This window comes from Coprinopsis cinerea (assembly GCF_000182895.1).
Source record: "Coprinopsis cinerea okayama7#130 chromosome 4 map unlocalized cont3.4, whole genome shotgun sequence".
Taxonomy (NCBI): domain Eukaryota; kingdom Fungi; phylum Basidiomycota; class Agaricomycetes; order Agaricales; family Psathyrellaceae; genus Coprinopsis; species Coprinopsis cinerea.
The window spans coordinates 2,159,600-2,179,395 of record NW_003307541.1 but is presented as its reverse complement, the minus strand read 5'-3'; the positions used below and the strand labels follow the sequence as shown (position 1 = coordinate 2,179,395).

General features: G+C 50.9%; 9 protein-coding genes across 9 annotated transcripts; 4 read left to right on the top strand and 5 right to left on the bottom strand.

The window, feature by feature from the left end:
- Positions 1-979: 979 nt before the first annotated feature.
- CC1G_12979 (calcineurin-like phosphoesterase) lies at positions 980-2,892 on the bottom strand (the record flags this gene model as incomplete). Its single annotated transcript, XM_001836314.2, has 7 exons — positions 980-1,263; positions 1,320-1,416; positions 1,472-1,694; positions 1,747-2,439; positions 2,503-2,563; positions 2,617-2,679; positions 2,736-2,892. 7 exons carry the CDS (start codon positions 2,890-2,892, stop codon positions 1,151-1,153), a joined length of 1,407 nt encoding a protein of 468 aa, XP_001836366.2. The 3' UTR covers positions 980-1,150.
- Positions 2,893-3,295: 403 nt separating this feature from the next.
- Positions 3,296-4,601, bottom strand: CC1G_12978 (integral membrane protein; the record flags this gene model as incomplete). The annotated part of the gene is made up of 3 exons (XM_001836313.2): positions 4,233-4,601; positions 3,752-4,181; positions 3,296-3,700 (listed from the first exon to the last, which is right to left on the bottom strand). The coding sequence occupies exons 1-3, from the start codon at positions 4,565-4,567 to the stop codon at positions 3,296-3,298; spliced, it is 1,170 nt and encodes a 389-aa protein (XP_001836365.1). The 5' UTR covers positions 4,568-4,601.
- Positions 4,602-5,747: 1,146 nt separating this feature from the next.
- CC1G_14423 (hypothetical protein) lies at positions 5,748-6,288 on the bottom strand (the record flags this gene model as incomplete). Its single annotated transcript, XM_002911380.1, has 4 exons — positions 5,748-5,935; positions 5,988-6,060; positions 6,121-6,194; positions 6,246-6,288. 4 exons carry the CDS (start codon positions 6,286-6,288, stop codon positions 5,748-5,750), a joined length of 378 nt encoding a protein of 125 aa, XP_002911426.1.
- Positions 6,289-7,104: 816 nt separating this feature from the next.
- Positions 7,105-9,667, top strand: CC1G_12977 (flavoprotein; the record flags this gene model as incomplete). The annotated part of the gene is made up of 15 exons (XM_001836312.2): positions 7,105-7,160; positions 7,217-7,354; positions 7,408-7,421; positions 7,475-7,504; positions 7,558-7,769; positions 7,831-7,889; positions 7,943-8,045; positions 8,104-8,287; positions 8,341-8,507; positions 8,569-8,836; positions 8,892-9,038; positions 9,091-9,170; positions 9,226-9,272; positions 9,321-9,408; positions 9,467-9,667. The coding sequence occupies 15 exons, from the start codon at positions 7,105-7,107 to the stop codon at positions 9,518-9,520; spliced, it is 1,647 nt and encodes a 548-aa protein (XP_001836364.1). The 3' UTR covers positions 9,521-9,667.
- A 100-nt stretch (positions 9,668-9,767) lies between these two features.
- On the top strand, positions 9,768-12,262 carry CC1G_12976 (eta DNA polymerase; the record flags this gene model as incomplete). Its single annotated transcript, XM_001836311.2, has 10 exons — positions 9,768-10,172; positions 10,224-10,302; positions 10,363-10,766; positions 10,818-10,880; positions 10,931-10,987; positions 11,047-11,120; positions 11,179-11,192; positions 11,247-11,305; positions 11,353-11,377; positions 11,433-12,262. 10 exons carry the CDS (start codon positions 9,768-9,770, stop codon positions 12,260-12,262), a joined length of 2,010 nt encoding a protein of 669 aa, XP_001836363.2.
- A 1,034-nt stretch (positions 12,263-13,296) lies between these two features.
- Positions 13,297-15,113, top strand: CC1G_12975 (hypothetical protein; the record flags this gene model as incomplete). The annotated part of the gene is made up of 4 exons (XM_001836310.2): positions 13,297-13,300; positions 13,359-13,474; positions 13,526-13,694; positions 13,987-15,113. The coding sequence occupies 4 exons, from the start codon at positions 13,297-13,299 to the stop codon at positions 14,853-14,855; spliced, it is 1,158 nt and encodes a 385-aa protein (XP_001836362.2). The 3' UTR covers positions 14,856-15,113.
- Positions 15,114-15,293: 180 nt separating this feature from the next.
- On the top strand, positions 15,294-16,270 carry CC1G_12974 (complex I intermediate-associated protein CIA30; the record flags this gene model as incomplete). The annotated part of the gene is made up of 5 exons (XM_001836309.1): positions 15,294-15,357; positions 15,413-15,681; positions 15,736-15,936; positions 15,988-16,183; positions 16,239-16,270. 5 exons carry the CDS (start codon positions 15,294-15,296, stop codon positions 16,268-16,270), a joined length of 762 nt encoding a protein of 253 aa, XP_001836361.1.
- Positions 16,271-16,495: 225 nt separating this feature from the next.
- Positions 16,496-17,920, bottom strand: CC1G_06445 (Ras protein). The gene is made up of 7 exons (XM_001836308.2): positions 17,818-17,920; positions 17,711-17,756; positions 17,584-17,658; positions 17,443-17,524; positions 17,077-17,270; positions 16,904-17,021; positions 16,496-16,843 (listed from the first exon to the last, which is right to left on the bottom strand). Exons 1-7 carry the CDS (start codon positions 17,827-17,829, stop codon positions 16,570-16,572), a joined length of 801 nt encoding a protein of 266 aa, XP_001836360.2. The 5' UTR covers positions 17,830-17,920; the 3' UTR covers positions 16,496-16,569.
- A 747-nt stretch (positions 17,921-18,667) lies between these two features.
- Positions 18,668-19,794, bottom strand: CC1G_06444 (hypothetical protein; the record flags this gene model as incomplete). The annotated part of the gene is made up of 7 exons (XM_001836307.1): positions 18,668-18,974; positions 19,031-19,155; positions 19,206-19,212; positions 19,267-19,343; positions 19,396-19,520; positions 19,581-19,643; positions 19,716-19,794. The coding sequence occupies 7 exons, from the start codon at positions 19,792-19,794 to the stop codon at positions 18,668-18,670; spliced, it is 783 nt and encodes a 260-aa protein (XP_001836359.1).
- Between the last annotated feature and the right edge of the window lie 2 nt (positions 19,795-19,796).

Genomic DNA, 19,796 nt, shown 5'->3' with positions numbered 1-19,796 from the left:
GAGACACCGCGCGAATGCATACTCTACAGCTATAGATGTCTATTATACCGATGGTCATCGCAAGACGCTCAGTACCAGGGTTAATACGGCCCACATGTTACCGAATAGTGCGCTGGGCTGTCCTCAGTCATTTCACGAGATCACCGGTTATTGACGCAGTCATCACGGTCGAATACACTCAGGTAAGGAGTACAAGTCTTCCTTACCCTCATTGGACACTTGACATTGAATTGGAGCAGGACCATCATCTACTAGATCTCTTGACCACAAATAGAACCCCTAGGGCCCTAGGTGCGAAAAGTCGCCTCCTTCTATTGGAGCAGCTGCCGTAGAGGCGGTAACAAGTCACGACAGCAGCCCTACTGAAGCAGCGCACACAATCTTTGAAAGGCGGTCGGTATCGTGCCAAGGTACTATGAATATTTCCAGCTGATTCCAGTTGTTTCCTCATCGTTCCCATAAATTCTTGTCCCAAGAGCACTAGATCGCACTTCGTGTCCTCGTGGGTCTACCTCCTGCCTTACAAGACAGCTTTTCCCATAGATCTTGCCGAAACCTGGCAAAAAAAGTATTGAAACCCCGCCCGAGCATGGCTTGTCCTTGCCGCCTTGGCGTTCGGTGCCAAGTTTCGACCCCAGATCTTCTTTCCCCACTATCTGGATAGGCGATCTACCGAAAACAATCCGAACTAACAAAATAGAAGAACTTCTTTTTCTGGATCTGAAGAAGCCGTTTCTGGAGAAGTGAGAACGCGTCGGCTTCCCCGAAGAATTGGCGGTCGAGGTCATGGAGAAAACCCATGTTTAACCCGTGATGCTGTTCGTCGTCCAGAGAAGAAAAGCGACTTCTATTAACCTCGAGAATTCGGCCGAGTGATCTTTACAGACAGTTAAGGTAGTCCATCTATGATACAAAATAGAACAAGTTAAACCGAGAAACAACATGAATCGGGTCATTGGCCTGTGGACGTGAGCGAAGCCGAAAGGCGCAGAGGGGCGGAGAAATGCAAGAAGGTCGAAGTAAAGGATGCAATAACAGACGCGAGGGAATGGGGAGTGGATTGGACACGAGACTTGCACCATCTCGTCAAGTGGACAGGCTTCTGGGAACCACTGAGGAACCTGCATCGCCACGTTCGCGCAGTCTCTCCTTAACACTTAACAGAGATAACTTGGCCTTGGTAGCGGTCACCGAAGGGGACGATGTCGCCGTTCTTGTGGTGTTTCTTCTTCCCAGACGCATCCGTATCGTCATCATTTCCACCTGCCCAAGGTCAGACAAGAACAGACTACGAGTAGCACGAGTACCGTGGCACTCACCGTCCGCATCAACAACCCCGGCGTCGGTTTCGCTGACATCGTCCAATAGAACTCCGGGCCCTCCAATCACGAACGCCGAGAGTCTGCGACCATACACCTAAGTCATCAATCGGTCAAGCGAGAACACCCTTGTGAGACGTGTGGTAACTTACGCAGCCCGAATCCAAACCAAAGGACCATCTTTGGACGTTCAAGCCGACGGACGCGGTGTGGCCATAGAAGACCGAGATGGGATAGCACGGTAACCCGTGTTTCTTCTTCCCAGAGGTGGGTTGTATTAGCGAGCTATAATCGTCAAACAATTTTGAACTGAAGCCAATGCAATGGTCCATTTCCCTCCCCCAAATCTTGTACCAGTCCTTCCCATTGCGCTTCCTATTGAAGGCTCGGTTAGACTTGTTCAGGCTGCGCACATTGGCTCACATACCTTGATATTTTCCCATTCTTGACAGCCCGCATGTTCAGGACGACCCAAGGATTTGTGTTCTGGGGCACCTTGGTCAAGACTGCCATCTCCTGGAGGTTCCTCATGTGCTCTACACCGTTCCTCTCCTCACTTTTTGACCGTCCTCCAACCTTCGGTAAATGGGCCAATGGTTGCCTCTTTGAGTCGAACGGGTACTGAGGGTCGGATGGCAAAAGCCCCGCATGGACCACATAAGCATGGGCACTGGGGATGTAAAGTCGCAATGGGAGGTTGAGAAGGTAGCTGTATTCTTCGTCTGACATGCTCCTAGCGATCCGGTAGTGGTCACCAAGCATCTTCCACTCCGAGGGGATTAAGCTCCACCACCGCTTGTCTTTCAGCCCTAGGGCCTGCTCTTCTGACTCCAGGAAGTCCTCCAAGGCGAGCGATTTGTCTTCTTTATGACGTCTGTCCCAGTCTCTCTCTACGCGTTGAAGCCACTGGCAACCATCGAACGAGGAACATATCCACTTCATCCAACCCTTCCACTCTATCACCATCTGGTCATGGTTGCCTCGAACGCCGGTGATGTTATTGCGCGCCATAAAGGACAGGACAGCCATCGAGTCTCGATGAGGCGCCTTGGATATGATGTCGCCGGTGTGTATCAGGACGTCGGCATCTGGGTCGTAGTCGACGGTGGCGAGGAGTTTGCTACGGGAAAGAGGGCTCAGTTTTCACCGTCTACCTGAGGGAGATCGGCGAGTGGCAACTGACTTGAACGGGTGGATCATCCCATGTATATCGCCAACTATGATCACTCGACGAGTGGGATCATCTTTGAAACACATTCAGTGCCAATGGAAGATAGAGAAAGGTTTAGGGGGTCACCTAAAGGAAACTCTGAGCGTGAAAGTATTCTCAGCGGCTCGTATTGGGTAAAGTCTGGCAATCCTGTCTAGGAGATCAGCGCCAGCGCTTATATTCAAAGGAAGGGAAACTTTACATACGTTTCTTCGTAGCCTGCTCGACGAGATCAAACCGCTTTGCGCCCTCTTTGACCGACGACCAGAATCGACTTGGGCCATCGGATACACCGCAGGACAAGAAAAACGCCAAGAATGAGGCGACCACGACATAAAGGGCGAGCTCGCGGGCAGAGATCATACTGACCCTCTCTCGCGGCCAGCACACAGAGAGAGCAGCTTTTCAATGAGAAGAGAGATGGTTGAATGCCAATTGACTAAGGTGGCGGATCGAGGCCAAGGTGAGGCCAAGTGACAACGGGGCGAACCAAATCACGGAACGGGCGGTCGGTGGCAGCCTCTGACGTAATGGGCCACAAACCACCGCCTCGACAGCCACGAGCCATACAACCGACCTAGACAGCCCAAACGCTGAACGCAGAAAGGCTTGCACATAACAGGGCTGCAGAGACAGAGAAGGGTGAACCAAGAATGGAGCGATGCATCACCGCAATTGCCTCATTGATCGCAGGCGTCATACTTGCTTCTTTTCGCTATACAGTACTGTACAAACACAACAGAGCGTCCTACAAGTAGCACACTGACTAGATTGTTTTCTTATCCTCAATGACCCCTCCCCATACTATATCATGCAGTCTCTTCCTCTCCTCCTCGGACGAGAACAACTTCAACTGGACCAGCTTCAGCAACGTCGTACCTGGCGCGAACATTCCCACTCGCTTTTGGTACGCGCCATACGAGAGAGGGTATTTCTTCTTGGAAATGGATTCCGTGAAGGTGGTCGAGCCCCAGAAGAGAGCTGAAAGGCTTATGGCCGGGAGGAGATGCATGAACGCGGGGTAAAACACGGCCGTCAAGGTATCCACAAGTGGCCGTCGAAGGTCTGGGTGAAGGATGGAAATGACAATCGTTCGGAGGGGAGGCAAGTCTTCAGCAGAAGGAAGGTGGGGAGGCGATGGTGAGACAAGGGGGAACAGGGTGATGACCCACTGAAAGGTTCGTCAGTCGACACACCTTTTTCGAGGACGGGAAGAACATACCCAGAAAGCCTGCTCACAAAAGAAGTTGGGATGGCGGGAGTACCTCCACAATCCACGACTGAGGAACCCTCGTTTTGCGTCTTCAGGTGTCCAGTCCAACCTCGATCCAATCCAATGATCTTCTGGCTTGTATTCGACGTCCAGCTTCCCAGCTTCTTTGGCCAGGTAGGCATGTTTGTATTGGTGGAAGGCGTACTGTTGGTTATCCGAAGTGAATTCGAGCGCAAGCAAAACCAAGGCTAGGGCAGCCATGGCATAGTCTGATGTGGAAAGGGGGTCATGAGGCTGCTGCACAGCAGTTCGTGCGGGGAGTCCAAGCCACAGGAGGAGCACATTCTGAATGATGACAATGAATCCCAGGTTAAAGACCTGGAACAGTGCACCTGGAATATGGGCGCGAAGGACTGCCCATCGATAATCTTCATCATTCCTACAAGCTCACTTAGTCATGAAATAGAAAGGTTTCAACTCGTTCACTCACAAATTGAACAGGCCCCGCCGATACGTATTGTAGGTCAAACGACACATCCAGGTAAAAGTCAATCCGAACATGAGCAGTGCTCTCGGGCTCCAAGTGGTCGCTGTGGCCCATCCAAAACTCTTTGGAGCGTAAGGGAAGAGGAAGAATGGTTGTGTGTTAGGGAATAGCGGTAGAAAAGCATAGTAGGCGGTGTAGATTGTGGGTAAGAACGTCCAGAGCCTATCCACTTGCGAGACATTTCCGGTGATGAGAGAAGCCACCCAAGTGGCCAGCATCGTCGCAGCGCAGAATTGCGCAGGCCAGTCCAGGGACGGCGGCAGGTCTAGGAAGGTCATGGTCACTCTTTCGACGTTCGTGGTGGTGGTTGACAAAGGACCAGCCAGAGGTGTGGAAAGCGAGCTAGAGCGACGTCACCGATGCCGCACGCATTCTCACGGCTCTTCACAGCGACATCTCCTCGATCTTGAGCCACTAACAGGGAGTAAATCAGAATTGAGGACTCTAGTTGGGACAGAGGTGGCGATCGCCACAGTACCATGTTGCACCAGCCTCGCGAAAGGGACGGTGCAATGGAAAAAGATTGATTGGGGAAATTGGAACATATGTAGATAATGGAAAGGGCCTTGTTACCCTGCCATAAAGCCTGTATGCACCGACGACGACCCATGCCTTGGACAGGCACATAGAGAATGACAATGCGATGTATACCGAGTACTGACTGGGAGATGCCATGCCGCCCGAAGCGCGACGCGTACTTGGTACTCACCTCGCCATTACTATACGGATAAACCATGTGTATAATTCGGGGGTGCGACGGGGTAGGGCCTGGTCAAACGCAGAGAGGGTAACTGGCTTCATTTACCCCCGGGGCATACCAACGAATGTGGTTCCTTCCCATGAAGACTGTGCAACGATCCACCGAAAGGTAGCGATCACAATGGAAATACCACGACTGTGCTTCAACGGACGAAGAACATGGGGGATAGCCACCGAGAGAATTTAAGAAGTCGTGAACTTAACCTGCGGGGAATGATGAGTTTATTCAAAGAAGAGGCTTATGAGGCGGATCACCTGCTATGGTATCTCCACGACAGAAGCGATCTGTGTACCGCGCCGGTACAGGGTCCGTTGCAGCAAAAGATAATCTATTTGCGGTTTTGCCGTGAATTAGAGCAACAGGGTTCAGTCGAGAGGATCCGTAAATTAGCCGAACACGATGGAGGCTCAAGAAGTGAGACCGTCCGTGGGGGTGTGACTAGTGCTAGTGACTTCGAAAGCGATAGGGCTGTTTTCCCGAGGAAAGGAGAATCCACTCTTAGAATTGCTCGACAGCACATTGGCGACCAACGGGCAGAGATATCTGAAACCTCGGGATCATGGGTGGACTCCAGTGAGCAGCTTTGGGTGAGTTGGCTTCAACGAACGTCACTCGCGCTTTGAATGAACTGACCATTTCCCGAAGAATTTGCAAGGATCACCCACGCGCTTTGCGACTGGTCGTCAGAGGTACGAGCTTCATCGACCAGGACCGGCCATCCCTAAATTGTCCCTGAACCATTGTTTGAGCGCCACTTTGTCCATGGCCTTCACCAGTGTGTTGACGTGCTCGACCTCGTGCAGGCCTGGCGCACCATCTGCAACTCGTTTGGATTTATCAGGCAATGACGTTGTGTCGACGTGATGATATTCCAAGTACCGCAGCCCTGTAATTAGTTGGAGCTTGTACCCGCCATGTCAGCGGAGGGGGAGACGGACCTCGAGCGTTGGCTAGAAAGGTCTTGACAGACGACTGACTCCCATCGAAAACCACCAGCCCTGGCTTCCCTTTCTATGTGTGACCCCTATGAGCATCCATTAACGACTTTCAACGAAAGCCTGCTCACGGTACCTTGACCAAGCCAGATACATTGGCATGCAATGCGAATCGTTTCAAGCGTCGAAACTTGCTTGGGTTGGTAATGTCTAGAATCTCCAGGTGAGCACTGCGAGCACAAGTCGGCATACCACACTCACGATGCATTCGCACTATTGCTACGAACAGGTCGGAGACCGCCATGTTAACCATGATACATCCTGTAGGAATTAGGATCTGGCGACGATCTTGGACGGTGGTGGTCACCGGTGACAGTCAACGCTGTCATGAGGGGTCACCTCGTCATCGCCGCCGCTGGCCGTTGAATTTGATGGCATCGCAACTCATGCATGGCTGTGCTTTTCTGTCCTCGGCTTGTGCACCATCCTATCGAACCTCATCGCGGACACTACTTCAACTCGTAACCGTTTATCAATTCCTGACACCATGGCTGAACCTATTGTCCTGTTTAACAGCTTCATCGATGGAAGCATCAGTCAGCCTCGCACCCTCATTGCGATACAGTAGTGGCAGTCATCTATACCTAATGTCATTAAGGCATATACTCTCCGTCTTGAGAAGAATATCCTCAGTTTGCGGGGCAGTTCGATAGCCATCTATCCCAATATCACCAATCACGGCATTCTACTCACCCCATACTTCCCCTTCCTGCAAAGAATACTCATGACAGGCACTGATACTTACGAGAGTATTAGCAATCTATTCTACTTCGACTTCTATGGTGACTAACGCAGACAGTGACCTGGGGCACTTTAATGGGCGTCTATGGCTGTGGATGATTGGCGCCCGAGTGATCAGACGAGGATATGACGCAATGGGGAAAGCGTGCGCATAAATGGTCGAATGGAGCAGCTTCCGATTCTTGGTCTAATCTACTTGAGCTGATTGGACGCGATCAATCACCCTTATATGCGCTTTCTGATTCCCCGTGCTCGTTCCCTCCAGTTGCCCTCGGTTCGCTTTCCGAGCCTTTCTCTCTACCACCACCAAGTACGCAGAATGTCAGTGAAAACTATCGCAGTCCTTCCAGAGGCAGAGCTCGAGGATGGCCAAATGTGAGTAGTGTCGACTGGAGTGTTGAGCAACGTCGTAACCCCCGCCCGGTACCCAGGAAAGAGGTTTCGTTCGAAGACGGCAAGGTTTTGCTGTCCAGGTTGGGCGACAAGATCCATGCGACGAGCGCATTCTGTACTCACTACGGAGCGCCGCTCGCCAAAGGCGTTTTGACTGCAGACGGCCGTGTGGTCTGGTGAGTGCTGGTATGACGACATACTCAAAAGCTTCTGACCCCCTCCCTTGTAGCCCGTGGCACGGAGGTTGGTCCCTGTGGGCTCGTAATTCGAAAATCAGACTGACCTTCGCTCTCCAGCGTGCTTCAATGTCTGCACAGGCGATATCGGTAGGAGCGCTACACCCCATCTCACCACTCATAATAAACAACTTCATCGCCAGAGGATGCTCCTGCCCCAACTGCGCTCCACTCCTTCGAAGCGTATATCGCAGACGGCCAAATCTATGTAACTGCCAATCCCACCAACACGCTCAAAGCCAATTTGTCCAGACAACCCAAGTTGCTCGCCACCGGCAATGACACCACTGGACACGGGGTTGTGATCGTAGGTGGTGGTTCGGGCACCTTCCACGCCATCGAAAGCCTTCGAGAGGTGAGTACTATGCATCAGGTATAGACGATACCTGATAGAGTAAAACAACAATTGTTCCCAGCACGGGTATCCCGGACCCATAACTCTGATTTCCAAGGAAACATACACCCCGATCGACAGGTAAGGCTCTGTCTTCGTATCAAGATTGACTCTGCCATTAACTCGCTTTCCAGAACAAAGCTGAGCAAGGCACTCATTACCGACCCCGCCAAGATCGAATGGCGGTCTGCTGCAGATCTCAAGATTAAGTATGGGACGAACATTCGACTCGGCGTTGTAGGTTTCGAAGACTTTTCGACCAAGATTACTGTTACACTCACCATCCGCATCACAGGAAGTTACTGGCGTGGATCTTCAGAAAAAGGTCGTGACTCTTGACGGAGGGAAGGATACCTTGCCATATGATAAACTTATCCTCGCGCCTGGAGGCACCCCTCGTCGACTTCCGATCGAAGGCGCAAACCTTGAGAATGTCTACACTTTCCGTGGAATCGCTGACTCACAGAAAGTCGATGCAGGTAAGGCCATCTGTTATTCCTGCCCGAGTTCGACTATGACACCATGTATTCAGCCGCGCAGGAAGGGAAGCGAGTGGTTGTGATCGGTAGTTCCTTCATCAGCATGGAGCTCGTCGTGGCTATGGCTAAGCGAAAGCTTGCATCTATTGACGTGGTTGGAATGGAGGAGTACCCCTTCCAAGCTGTATTGGGCTCCGAGATTGGTGCAGCTTTGAAGAAGGTAAGCCTCATCACGGGTGACTGAAGTTTTCTGATAATGCATTTCTCACCTCCACATGAAGTATCACGAATCCAACGGTGTCAAATTCCATATGAAGAGCAAGGTCGACAAGATTGTCGCAAGCGACAGCAACCCTAACGCGGCAAGTGGGGTGATTGTCAATGGTCAGACCATCCCTGCCGACTTTGTCATAATGGGAGTTGGCGTTGCCCCGGCCACGGAGTTCTTGAAGGGCAGTGGGATCAACGTTGAGAAGGACGGTGGTGTCAAAGTTGACCAATACCTTCGAGTCAAATCTGGTCCTGATCAGCAGAATGTTTACGCCATCGGTAAATGTTGACCTCACCAGACAATGTGGCTGCAGAGCTCACATTCCATCGACAGGTGACATTGCGATCTACCCGCAGGCTAGCGGCGACGAGACCAGGATCGAGCATTGGAACGTAGCCGGAAACCATGGTCGAGCCGTCGGCGTTACCATCTCAGGAAAGGAGCAACCTTTCGTCAAGATCCCTGTTTTCTGGAGCGCGCGTAAGTCATTCCGAACATGAAATAGAGCCGCACCTTGACACTAGTTGCTCAGAGGGACAACAACTGAGATATTGTGGGATCGGGCACAAGTATGACAGAGTTATTGTGAAGGGCAATCCTGACGAGCTGAAGGTCAGTCCCACGTATTGACTTTTGCCGGACTTATGGAACTTACCCCCTATCCAAGGTCATTGCATACTATGTGAAGAACAACCGCATCGTCGCTGTTGCATCGTGAGTCCGAGTCAGATATCTTCTCTATCGTTACTTACTGCTGCCCAGGATGCAAAACGACCCCGTGGTCAGCAAGGCCTCTGAGTTGCTGAGGTTGGGTCTCATGCCGACTCCGGAGGAGGTTGAAGCAGGAAAGGTACAGTCAACCCCCCTCCAGACTTGTATGTCGTCCCTGGGCGCTGACACTTTTGCAGGAGTTGCTTTCTATTGATATCAGTACTTCGTCCGTTTTGGGAAAGCTCAAGTAAAGAAAGTCGAGACGCGGACAGAAGAAGAAATACGGACTGTACAATATCTTTGACAATGTCATGTTTTCGGTTTCAAGCGAACTGCAGCCTTTAAATTTGTTGTTCTTTGTTTACGCGTTATTTGTAACGAATTGATTGGGACACTAGTAGGTGTGTGTCGGATTGAAACCAACATCATCTAATCCTCCATCCCGATGTTCTTGAGTCTATATATCTTTCTCTGACGAAACTGGGAAGCTATACCACAATGGCGACTTCGGCGTCCATTTGGAAGGGAAAAGGAAAAGCAGCCACCTCGGACAGCGACTTCACAGACCTCAACCCAACGATCACGTATCGTCATTTACTTTCACAAAACCTCGGTGTCAGGGACCCTTTGCGGGTGGTTGGCCTATGCGACAGCGATGCATTCTACGCTGCCTGCGAAATGGTTAGGCTTGGTGTGGACAAAGATACCCCACTCGTCGTTCTCCAATGGGATTCCTTAATCGCCGTCAACTATCCAGCCCGGAAGTATGGAATATCAAGAATGGACAAGAAGAAGGACGCGTTGAAGAGATGTCCGCATCTAAAGGTCGTCCATGTTGCCACATACAAGGAGGGAGAGAAGGAACCCGGGTACTGGGACAATGTCGATACGAACACTCACAAGGTCAGCGAAGCCGCCTTCACCTTTGAGCACAGCGTTTAACGCAGAGTTCAGGTTTCACTTGATTATTATAGGCGTGAAAGCATGAAGATTGCCGCACTGTTTAGAGAGCTACTGCCTGGCTGTGAAGTAGGTACGTCGTCGCCTTTTCATTTCGTCCCCGGTCATTTCGTCTCTGAACCGTTGATGGTAGAAAAGGCGTCCATTGATGAAGCTTTCATCGACTTCACGAAACCTGTGCGAGAGGTTCTTCTACAGCGATATCCCTACCTTGCACAGGTTCCGCCAGATGCCCCAAATGGTGTGGATACGCCTCTTCCTCCACCGCCTCCCATATCGTGGTACGGCACTGGAGACCTCATTCCTATCAACCCTGTTCCAGCGACATCAACGTTAACAACCGGACCTGTAGAGGGTCAAGATCAGCCATCGACATCTAAGCAACAGCCAGCGGAAGAAGCGGTCCACGATGAAGGACTTCAAGATGGGGAAGACGCCAACACTACCTGGCATGATGTAGCTCTGTCAATAGCCGCAGGGATGGTGATGAAGGCCCGGAAAGGAGTATTGGAACAACTCGGCTACAGCACCTCAGCCGTAAGCCCAGTTGACCTTACCTTCTCGGGGCCATCTAAATGAGGAACGCAGGGCCTGGCTAGAAACAAGTTCCTCGCCAAATTAGCAGCATCGTATCGGAAGCCTTTCGGCCAGGTGAGTCGTGAGCTTGATTATTGCTTGGCTGTTCGTTAACTGTTTGTCAGAACATCCTCAGGAATGCAGCGATACCCAACTACCTGATCCCTATGGCCTTTCAAAAGGTGCGTGTGTGTGCGTCCATGGGCCAAATCTCAGGCAACTGGTATCGATTCCTTAACAGATTCGTTTTCTGGGCGGCAAGCTTGGACGCGCTCTCGCACAGGAATATGATGCAGCCACCGTCGGTGATTTGCTGTAGGCTCTCTGCTTTCCCTGGGAATGCTGCTGTTCCGTTCGCTCATGGTTTCCCTAGATCAATCAGCCTCGGTTTGTAGCAGCGCTATCATTTTCTGGTCGCACCTCGATGACCAAATCTCGCAGATGAGATGCAGAACAAGTTTGGAGAAGACTCTATCTGGGTTTATGAGATTCTTCGGCAAGTTGATTATCATCAACGACTTTTGTGAACGTGTCCTCACATCTCCAGTATAGTGGTATAGACCGCTCAGAAGGTTCGCAAATAGTCAAGACTATGATCTGTACCCCTACTGACCTGACCTGCTCCAGTAAAGGATAAGGGCACGACGCTGACCAAGAGTATGCTGGCGTCCAAGAACCTACCAAAACCAATCACTGCCGCATCGGAAGGCTACCATTGGATTAGGGTGTTAGCCGCCGAGTTAGCGCTCAGACTCAACGAGGCACGCCAGATCTCGCCGAATTTATGGCCAAAGAATATCGTACTACATGCTCGAAAAGGTAGTATCTCTCGAACTGTCCGCGTCCAATACTCATATGGTCGCCTAGGTTATGAGTCAAGCAGATCGAAACAGGCCGTTTTCCCGTTCACTCGTGAGGTCACTGTTGACACAGTTGCGGCTGCCGGTGACAAACTGTGGAAAGAATTGGTGGGAAATGCGACCACCATGAAGATTTCTAGCGTCCAGCTGTCTTTCACTGGGATCGACGTTTCAGAGCCGGGCCAGCAGAGTATCGAAGGCTTTTTCAAATCCAAGCCGCCAAGTAAACGACAGAGGGAAGATGACCACGGAGGCACCTCTACGCTACCAGGGGGTGATGAAAATGAACACTCTCCGAGTTCCAGAGGCACCCCAGGGACATCATTCACATGCCCAAGGTGCAACAAGACCCTGAGTTTGAACCCGGAGATCCAGGCGCTTATTGATGACGGGGAACGTGAAGCAGCGTTAGCTTCACTGAAGCTGGAACATGACGACTGGCATTTTGCCCGCGACCTTGCACAAGAAGATAATCGGACTGCGCAAGCGCAGACCCAATTCTCATCGACATCTAGTACTGCAAAGAAATCCTTGCAGAATAAGAAACGACGGAAAGTCGCTGTCGGCATAGAGAAATTCTTCGATAGGAAATCATGAATCAGCATGGTCGATTTGAATTGAGACAGGTTCTTGCAGACAGTTCTGGCGGTTAGTCGAATTCCACACAAAGTTAACAGAACATTCGATGGATTTGGTCAAGCGTGGCGGTAAGCGTTGTTAGGGTGATACTGGGAAAGGATCAGGCAACGGTGATGATACCAAGCTTGGGTAAAAACTCACATCACTGATATCTTCCAACCGTTAACTGAGCCGGTATCAGTAACCCTTCTCTTCCCCTTCCCCCCTTCCCTCCTTTCTTCGTTCTTTCGTTTATTTTCTTATTTCTACTTCGGACAGGATCCTTCCGCTGGCTTTGGAGAGGCAAGCAATATTGGACGCAGGACGCCGGCTCTTTCATTTCAACACTTTGAATCGGCTTTGTCGCGACTAGTAGGACAGGATCCAAATTTCTTGATTAAATATGGCTTTTATTCCTTTCCCGGAGGGGCAGCTGGGCGGCGCAATTGTGAGCTCCCTTTGTTTACAATACACGATTTGGACTCATCTCTCCATCTAGGCTGTCAATGTCTTTGCTATCCTGTGTGCACTGGCTCTCGTTTCTGTCGCGCTGAGAATATTATGGCTCGCTGTTCAATGCTTTGTCCTTCGAAACCGGATAAAGCCCCAGGAATATGTCTTCTTCCACACACAACTCGGAAACTACGCAGCCTGCTTGCTCATTGGGATGCTTTTCAACACATTGGCCGGGATAGTGGCCGTTCCTTGGTTAATGAGAAGGGGAATTACAGAGGGTACGCCTCAACTAAAGTTTCTACGATTCTTCCTGTGTTAATGTAAAGTATTCCAGGTGCCATTTGCATCGCCCAAGGTCGGTCGTTACAAAACGAAAAGCAACGCGACGTTGACTGATCGTCGCACCAGGTTTCTTGCTACAGTTGGGGACTTGGGCTTCGGGTTACTTCACAGTGGCCATCGCTATCCACACATTCAATACTTTGGTACTCAGGAGGAAGCAGTCAGTCATTACATCGAGGTCTGCCATCAGCGTTGGTTGGGCGTTGTCCATCTTCATGGGTAAGTGTTGGTTCCACTTCGCAAGAATTAAGGGCACTAATTCCTGGTTGCTCTTCAGCTTCGGTTCCATTCATTCTTCCTAAGCCTGATGGTGACGTCTATGGTCCTGATGGTTTCATGTGCACTATTCGCGCTGTGTATCCAAAAGCGCAGTTCATGCTGCACGTTCTGCCTGTGGGTTTCTCGTTAGTCCGAACTTGCCACGATGATTGACCTGGTCGTTAGATTCTCGTTGCATCCATCCTTTCCGCAATCTTCTACTCCATCATCTATCTCGCCCTGCGTGGGACGCTCGCAGTCAAGGGCGGTGTCAAACTCAGCCTCGATCCTCATGAGCGCTGGACAGTCGCTGCCAGTGATAATTATCAGCGGTTCATCGCCCGTATTGCCAGCAGTATGATTTGGTATGTAAATCAAATCGACGTGAAAAGGAAATCACGTAGACTAACGACCGCATCCAATGCAGGTACCCAATCGGTAAGATGAACGTCTTTCCTGTCCAGCGTGTACTGACAGAAGCATAGCCTATGTTGCCTTCCTGGTGCCGTACTCTATCATGAGGCTCCTTACTATTTCTGGGTATCCAGTCCCTTTCGAAGCTTTGGTCTTTGCTGCCTGTTGCTGGTTTGCTCTTGGTACGTCACCATCGTGTCGCACCGTTAAATTATTACCGACCAATTGGTTAGGCGTCGTCAATGTGTTCCTATTCTACAACACCTTCCGAGTTCTCGAGCCAGCCTTCGAGGGTACCTCGTACGCCACCAGTCACCGGGATGTCGAGAAATCTGGATTCTACGACAATTCCTTTGGCCCTCAAATTGAAGAGAAGAAGGCGTCGCCATTCCACCTCCCTACGTACGTTCACCAGAGGAGGGCCAGCACGAAGAGCAACACTTCGTCAGAGCGGTTGCTATCTTTCCACGGCAAGAGTTCCAGTCAAAGCAGTCTAGGAAGTTCCCGAGGATCTAGCCCTCGTGGATACGGTCGCGGAGACATCCTCGCCAGCCCCCAGCCAGCACTGCAAAGGGCCGAGGTGGTAGCGCACTCGCACAAGAGTTCAGTGTCCTCCGATGGCTACAACAGTCCGTCCCAATTGTTCCGCTCCTTGCCTGAGAGGCATCGGTATTCACCCTCTACGGGTTCGAATTCGTCGCCAAGAGCGTCACCCACCCAAGTCCCTGGGGGTTTGTGGCGATCGGATTCATGGTCGTCAAGCGACCATTTTGAGACCGTAACACCTCTTCGACCCGCGCCATCCTCTGACGACCGTTATTACGGCGTTGGAACTACAACTTTGAGTGCATTTGGAGCACCTTTTGGCCGATCACCTCCCCGTTCCCCTCCTCGCCAACTAACCCTTCTCGGGGATCGAACACCCTCTCCTCCGACCGGCGCTACCATCTCAAGACTTCCCAGCAGCCAGTCACAAAATACGAGTCCACGGCAACGACCTTTCCTTCTGACTGGCAGTCTCGACAATGATGACTATACTCCGTCTGCCTATACCAACCCCCGTACCCCTCCCGTTCCCAGTGCCTTGACTTCTCGCCGATAGAGACGTTTCGAGACCTGTCCCGTGACATTGCCTGCTGTCGCTTCTCCGTCCTCTTTTCAAGCTGTTTTTCGTTCGAGTGCGTCGCCTGTGCTTGCAAGGCGAACACTTACCATTTACTTACCTGTTTACTATGTACTTAAGACTTGATCGTGCGTTTTTTTGCTTTCTCGTTCGTCGTGCGGTCGAGTACCAATTTTATATTCAATGTTGAACATATCACTCTCGTTACCATCACCTCCCAATGCATAACGCATCTGCTGTATTTCTAGGTTTTCATATCAATTGAACCAAAAACCATCGGTGTTCTGTGCGTTGAGCGCTGAGAGATTATGAATCTGATTCCCCGCACGAGTGATTGACGTCAACAGGTTTGGCGCGCTATTCCGCCCGCGCTTCACTCTTCACAGAACCACCACTTTCCCCTCACCCTCTTCAAAAATGTCCAATCTCTCGCGGTATTTCGAGAGGTCCGCAATGATAATGCGGGACAGTCTCTCCAAAAGTGCGCATTTTCTTTTACAGCACGCAATTCGCCGTTTGTTAAACAAATTCTGCAGTCATTCTCATGCGAGGCGCTGAGGGTCCTTCGACTGCGCCCAAAACACTCTTTACATTCAACACGCAGCAAGACATAGACCAAATTGCCACAGGCTGTGATGCGGATATTGGCGGCAACTCGTCGGTCAACATTGACCTCGACACCAGCGAACATAACGCGAGTATTGGACGGGAGGCCACAGGCAGGTTCTGGGGGACTATGAGACTGGATGTCAAGCCTGGATATGAGGGGAAGATAAGAGGCGGCTATGCTGGATTCCGGAATAAGGTGCGTGACTCGCACTGATACTGCCATAGGCGAAGCTAACTGCTGGGACTCTAGAAACGACCGTCGTTGTTCGGAGACCTCACAGACGACGTTTCGCACCATGAATACCTCGCTCTGCGTCTTCGACTGGGAGGTGACCCTCAGACACGGAATTCGTACTATGTGAATATACAGACGGCTGGCCCCATCTCGACGGATTTGTGGCAACACCGTTTGTTCTTCAGACGGAAGGATGGCGGTTGGGAGGACCTCTTCGTAAGTTCCAATTGCTCTCACAGGGCTCGAGGTTCTGACTCTGTCCTGTAGATTCCGTTCACCAACTTTGTGCGTACCAATGCAGGAGAAGTAGCCGATGGCCGTATCTCGATGTACCGCGAGCGAGTGAAGAGCATCGGTATCTCAATCCTCGGAGGAAACAGTAACGTCACTGGGCGCTATGAACTCGGGATTGACTCCATTCGGGCAGTGAATGAGGAGGACGTGACATCAGAGCCTTTGCAAGGTGAGTACAGCACTTCAGATCTCATAACCTGCCTTGGAACTAAGCCCCGCCACAGCTGAGAAGTTGGAGGAGAAAGAGCAGGAATGATCGAAATCATCTTCGTTACATATCACTTGACCGTCTGAAAATGGGTAACTCCCATATTCCAAATCATTCTAATGAACGTAATGTACAAGTGATTTAAATCCGCGAAATTCGATACAATGCCTTTTGGTGTGGGGGAATAGAATTCTGAACGGGGTAAGAAGGGGGGGAGCGAGAAAAACATGGAATAGGGATCTAGCAGGAACCTTAGAACTACAATTGAAAAGAGGACTTGCAAACGGCAGGGCCACATGAAATGAATGAAAACGAAACACAGCAGAAAGCAGGAACAACGGTGAATACTAGAGATCGAAAGGGTGAGAATACGGGGAATATAAAGCAATGGTAAGGAGATGGTGAACGAGGGATAGCACGTAGGAAGGGAACGTAGGAATGGTGGTCGGCAGTGGTGGACATCGATAGGGGTCGACAATGGACCCCAACTCGGCGTGGCGTTTAGGCAATAACACATCCGGCACAGCATCCAGGTGCCTCATCGTGGTGCCTGTCCTGGGTGTAGGAGCCGGCTGGACCACCTCCACCTGCTGCGATGGCAGGACGACCGGTTTGTTGTTCCTGGGGGCATGAGACAGTTTGAATGCTAGTCAGAATACCTTGGAAGAGAGGATTGCTCACCCTGTTGACTTGCGAATCTCCCGAACGAGGTTGCTGAATGCCTCGTCGACGTTGATTCGTTGCTTGGCCGAGGTTTCGATGAATTTGCAACCAAAGTGTTTGGCGAGATCACGCCCCTCTGCAATACGTTGTTCATGTCATGTCGGCAAGGGACATAAAGATGGACTACACACCGTTCATGCCAACTTGACGTTCATATTCGAGATCGCACTTGTTAGCCACAACAATGACGGGGAAGGAATCCTGGTCCTTGACTCGCAAAATTTGTTGGTGGAAAATGCTGATTTCCTCAAACGAGTTTCTGGAGGTGATAGAGTAGACGAGAAGGAAGCCTTCGCCCGTGCGCATGTATTGCTCCCGCATGGCTCTGTAGGTGTGTGTTAATCACGGAACGTCCCGAAGAAGAGGGCAAGGTGGAGAGGTGGTGATGCAAAGATTCCGGGAACAAGGAAAGCGGTGGTATGGGATACGAGGATCAAAAGTTGGGCTGTCCACGAAGCATTCGGTGGAAAATAGAGGGGTGCAGCGCGGGTACTCACCCATACTCTTCCTGTCCGGCGGTATCGAGAACGTCGAGGAGTGCGACCTCGTCGTCGATGATGCACTGTTTTCTGTACGAGTCTGTGTCGAATAAGCATAAGCTATTGCATCCTTGCGAGAGAAGGCCTTGTTATACGGACCTTCGATAGTCGGGTCATATTCATCCACGAAGTGGGATTGGATGAACTGAATAGTCAGGGCCGACTTTCCAACACCTGGGGCACCACAGGTGAGACTACATTCCGTTCTAAGAGCTGTGCAACATACCACCACCACCTACGACGACGAGCTTGTACTCCCTCAAGAACTGAGCCTGTTGGACGCTGTGTGAGTTTGCTGAGGTTCCACGGTGCAGACTGTGGGATTTGACGGACCCTGGCAGCCATGCTTCAGAAATGAAATCTGTTGAAAGAGAAGAAAAAGATTTGGGAAAGAAAGAAGATGGTCAGGAAGGGTATTTAGGGAGTTGAGCGGGAGCAGGGGGCGACTGGGTTCCTCTAAACATCGTAACCAAACTCACTTCAAAGGCCATCATCAGCGGAGTTTAAATCTCAAGTGCAAACATCTCGCGACACGAGCTCGAGGCTCTCGGTCATTTTTCAATTTGGACCACAATCCGACGCGTGTTTTGATATTCCGGGCTTCCTATCTCCCTTCTTTTCGCTAGAAACCCAAGGTTGACCTCTGCTGATGGATTTTCGAGCATCAGAATTGCTGTAGACCGCATTCTCTCATGTCGTCCCCTCCTGGGAGTTAAGATCCAGCTATAGTCCCTTGTCTACCCCAGCTTTCCTTATACGCGTACTTGTATTCGATAAACCATATGTATATCAGCATCCGAGTATTCTCCAACACAACAGAGGCCAGCTTTGAAACACTGCAAACGCCAAACCTTATCATTCTCGCTGACGTCGAAGATACCGCCTTTCGTGGCGTACATAGCATTCATCACCTCAGGCATACAGAGGTAAAGACAGCTTCTCCAAGGATAGCTGTACCCGTGAAAGCGTTGAGTCTCACCGGGGGCCTGGCAGCTCAACATCAATCACCGTAACACATATCTATCAATCATGCCATACACCCCGGAAGCATGCTCACATTACAAGGCTGAGGCTCGAACACTTAGCTAGGATTTTGAATGGAAGACACATGGGATCCGGGTCTTCACAAAGAGGGTCGTCATCGGAACACAGGAAGGGAGGGGTAATAAATACACAAAACCGTCTAGTTCTTCTTGCCCTTTCGTCTCCTGGCTTCGGTTCCACTGGTCTCAGCAGCGCTCAACTCGTCCCCACTGGTTCCACTGGTGAATCCACCGGAAGCCTTCTTTGCAGACTTGGGCTTCTTCAAGTGGTGCGCGGGAATCCATTCCTCTTCGTAGCCTCCTGCACCGGTGGCAGTAGCGGTAACGGGGGTGCTGGCCGCGGGTGCGGCGGTCTTCTTGCCCTTCTTCTTCTGAGGAACGTAGGACTGGTAGGTCAGGAAACCAGCTCCACCAAGGATGCCAGCCACAATGAGGTAAGTGAGGATGCTGAGGAGTGCGTATTAGCTGAAGATGCGAGCGATATAGAGGAGAGGGAGGCGCACAGCTTGATGTCAAAGATGGAGAACTCCGGTTCAACAACGGAGACGACAGAGTCGTAAGCCTCGACACGGTATTTCTTGTCGTCAATCTGGTGCTCAACCCACAGGTTCAGGCGGTGTTCACCAGGCTGTTTGGAGTTAGCGGTGTGATTGAAGCTACGAGCGCCTAAACACAAACCTTGAACCTAACGAAAATGTCAGACATTAGGACATCACAGGTGAATGAAGATGACACTCACTCGCTGTAGAAGACGTAGGGGATTTGCATGTCAATGTCTTGCAAAAGAGGGAACCCATTGTATTTAGCTTCAGTCAACTAGACGGTCGGTTCAGCACTCATGCCAAGCTACATAAAGGGTTAGGCCTACATTCTTGACAAGCTTGCCAGTGTTGGGGTTGGTGAGGGAACCGAGAATTTGGACGAGAGTAGCGTTGAGACCAGATTTGTTGGAGACGGTCACAGTCAACGCGTTCTTGCGGCCATTCACAATTTCTACCATCCACACGAGTCAAATTAGTGCCTGAACGATTCGAAATATGGGGGGCTACTCACGATTGAAAGCATTGTCCTCCGGGAACGCAGCAGAAGCAGTAATTTCGGGCTCACCCTCCGTTACTATTAGATTCAATTTAGAGCAATGGAGTCAATTTATGCACCGGGTGTCTATGCTTTCATAGCGTCACGCACCTGACTCTTCAGCCCGTACGACACCCAAAAGTAAAGAAGAAAGCGAGAAAGCAGCACCGAGAACCGTAGAGAAACGCATGT

What these genes read in the sequence shown, in the direction of transcription:
- CC1G_06445 (XM_001836308.2), bottom strand. An exon ending in CGTCGTCGTAGGTGGTGGTG is followed by an intron (nt 17,659 to 17,710) that starts GTATGTTGCACA and finishes GTGGTGCCCCAG; the next exon opens with GTGTTGGAAAGTCGGCCCTG. An exon ending in GCCGGACAGGAAGAGTATGG is followed by an intron (nt 17,271 to 17,442) that starts GTGAGTACCCGC and finishes ACACACCTACAG; the next exon opens with AGCCATGCGGGAGCAATACA.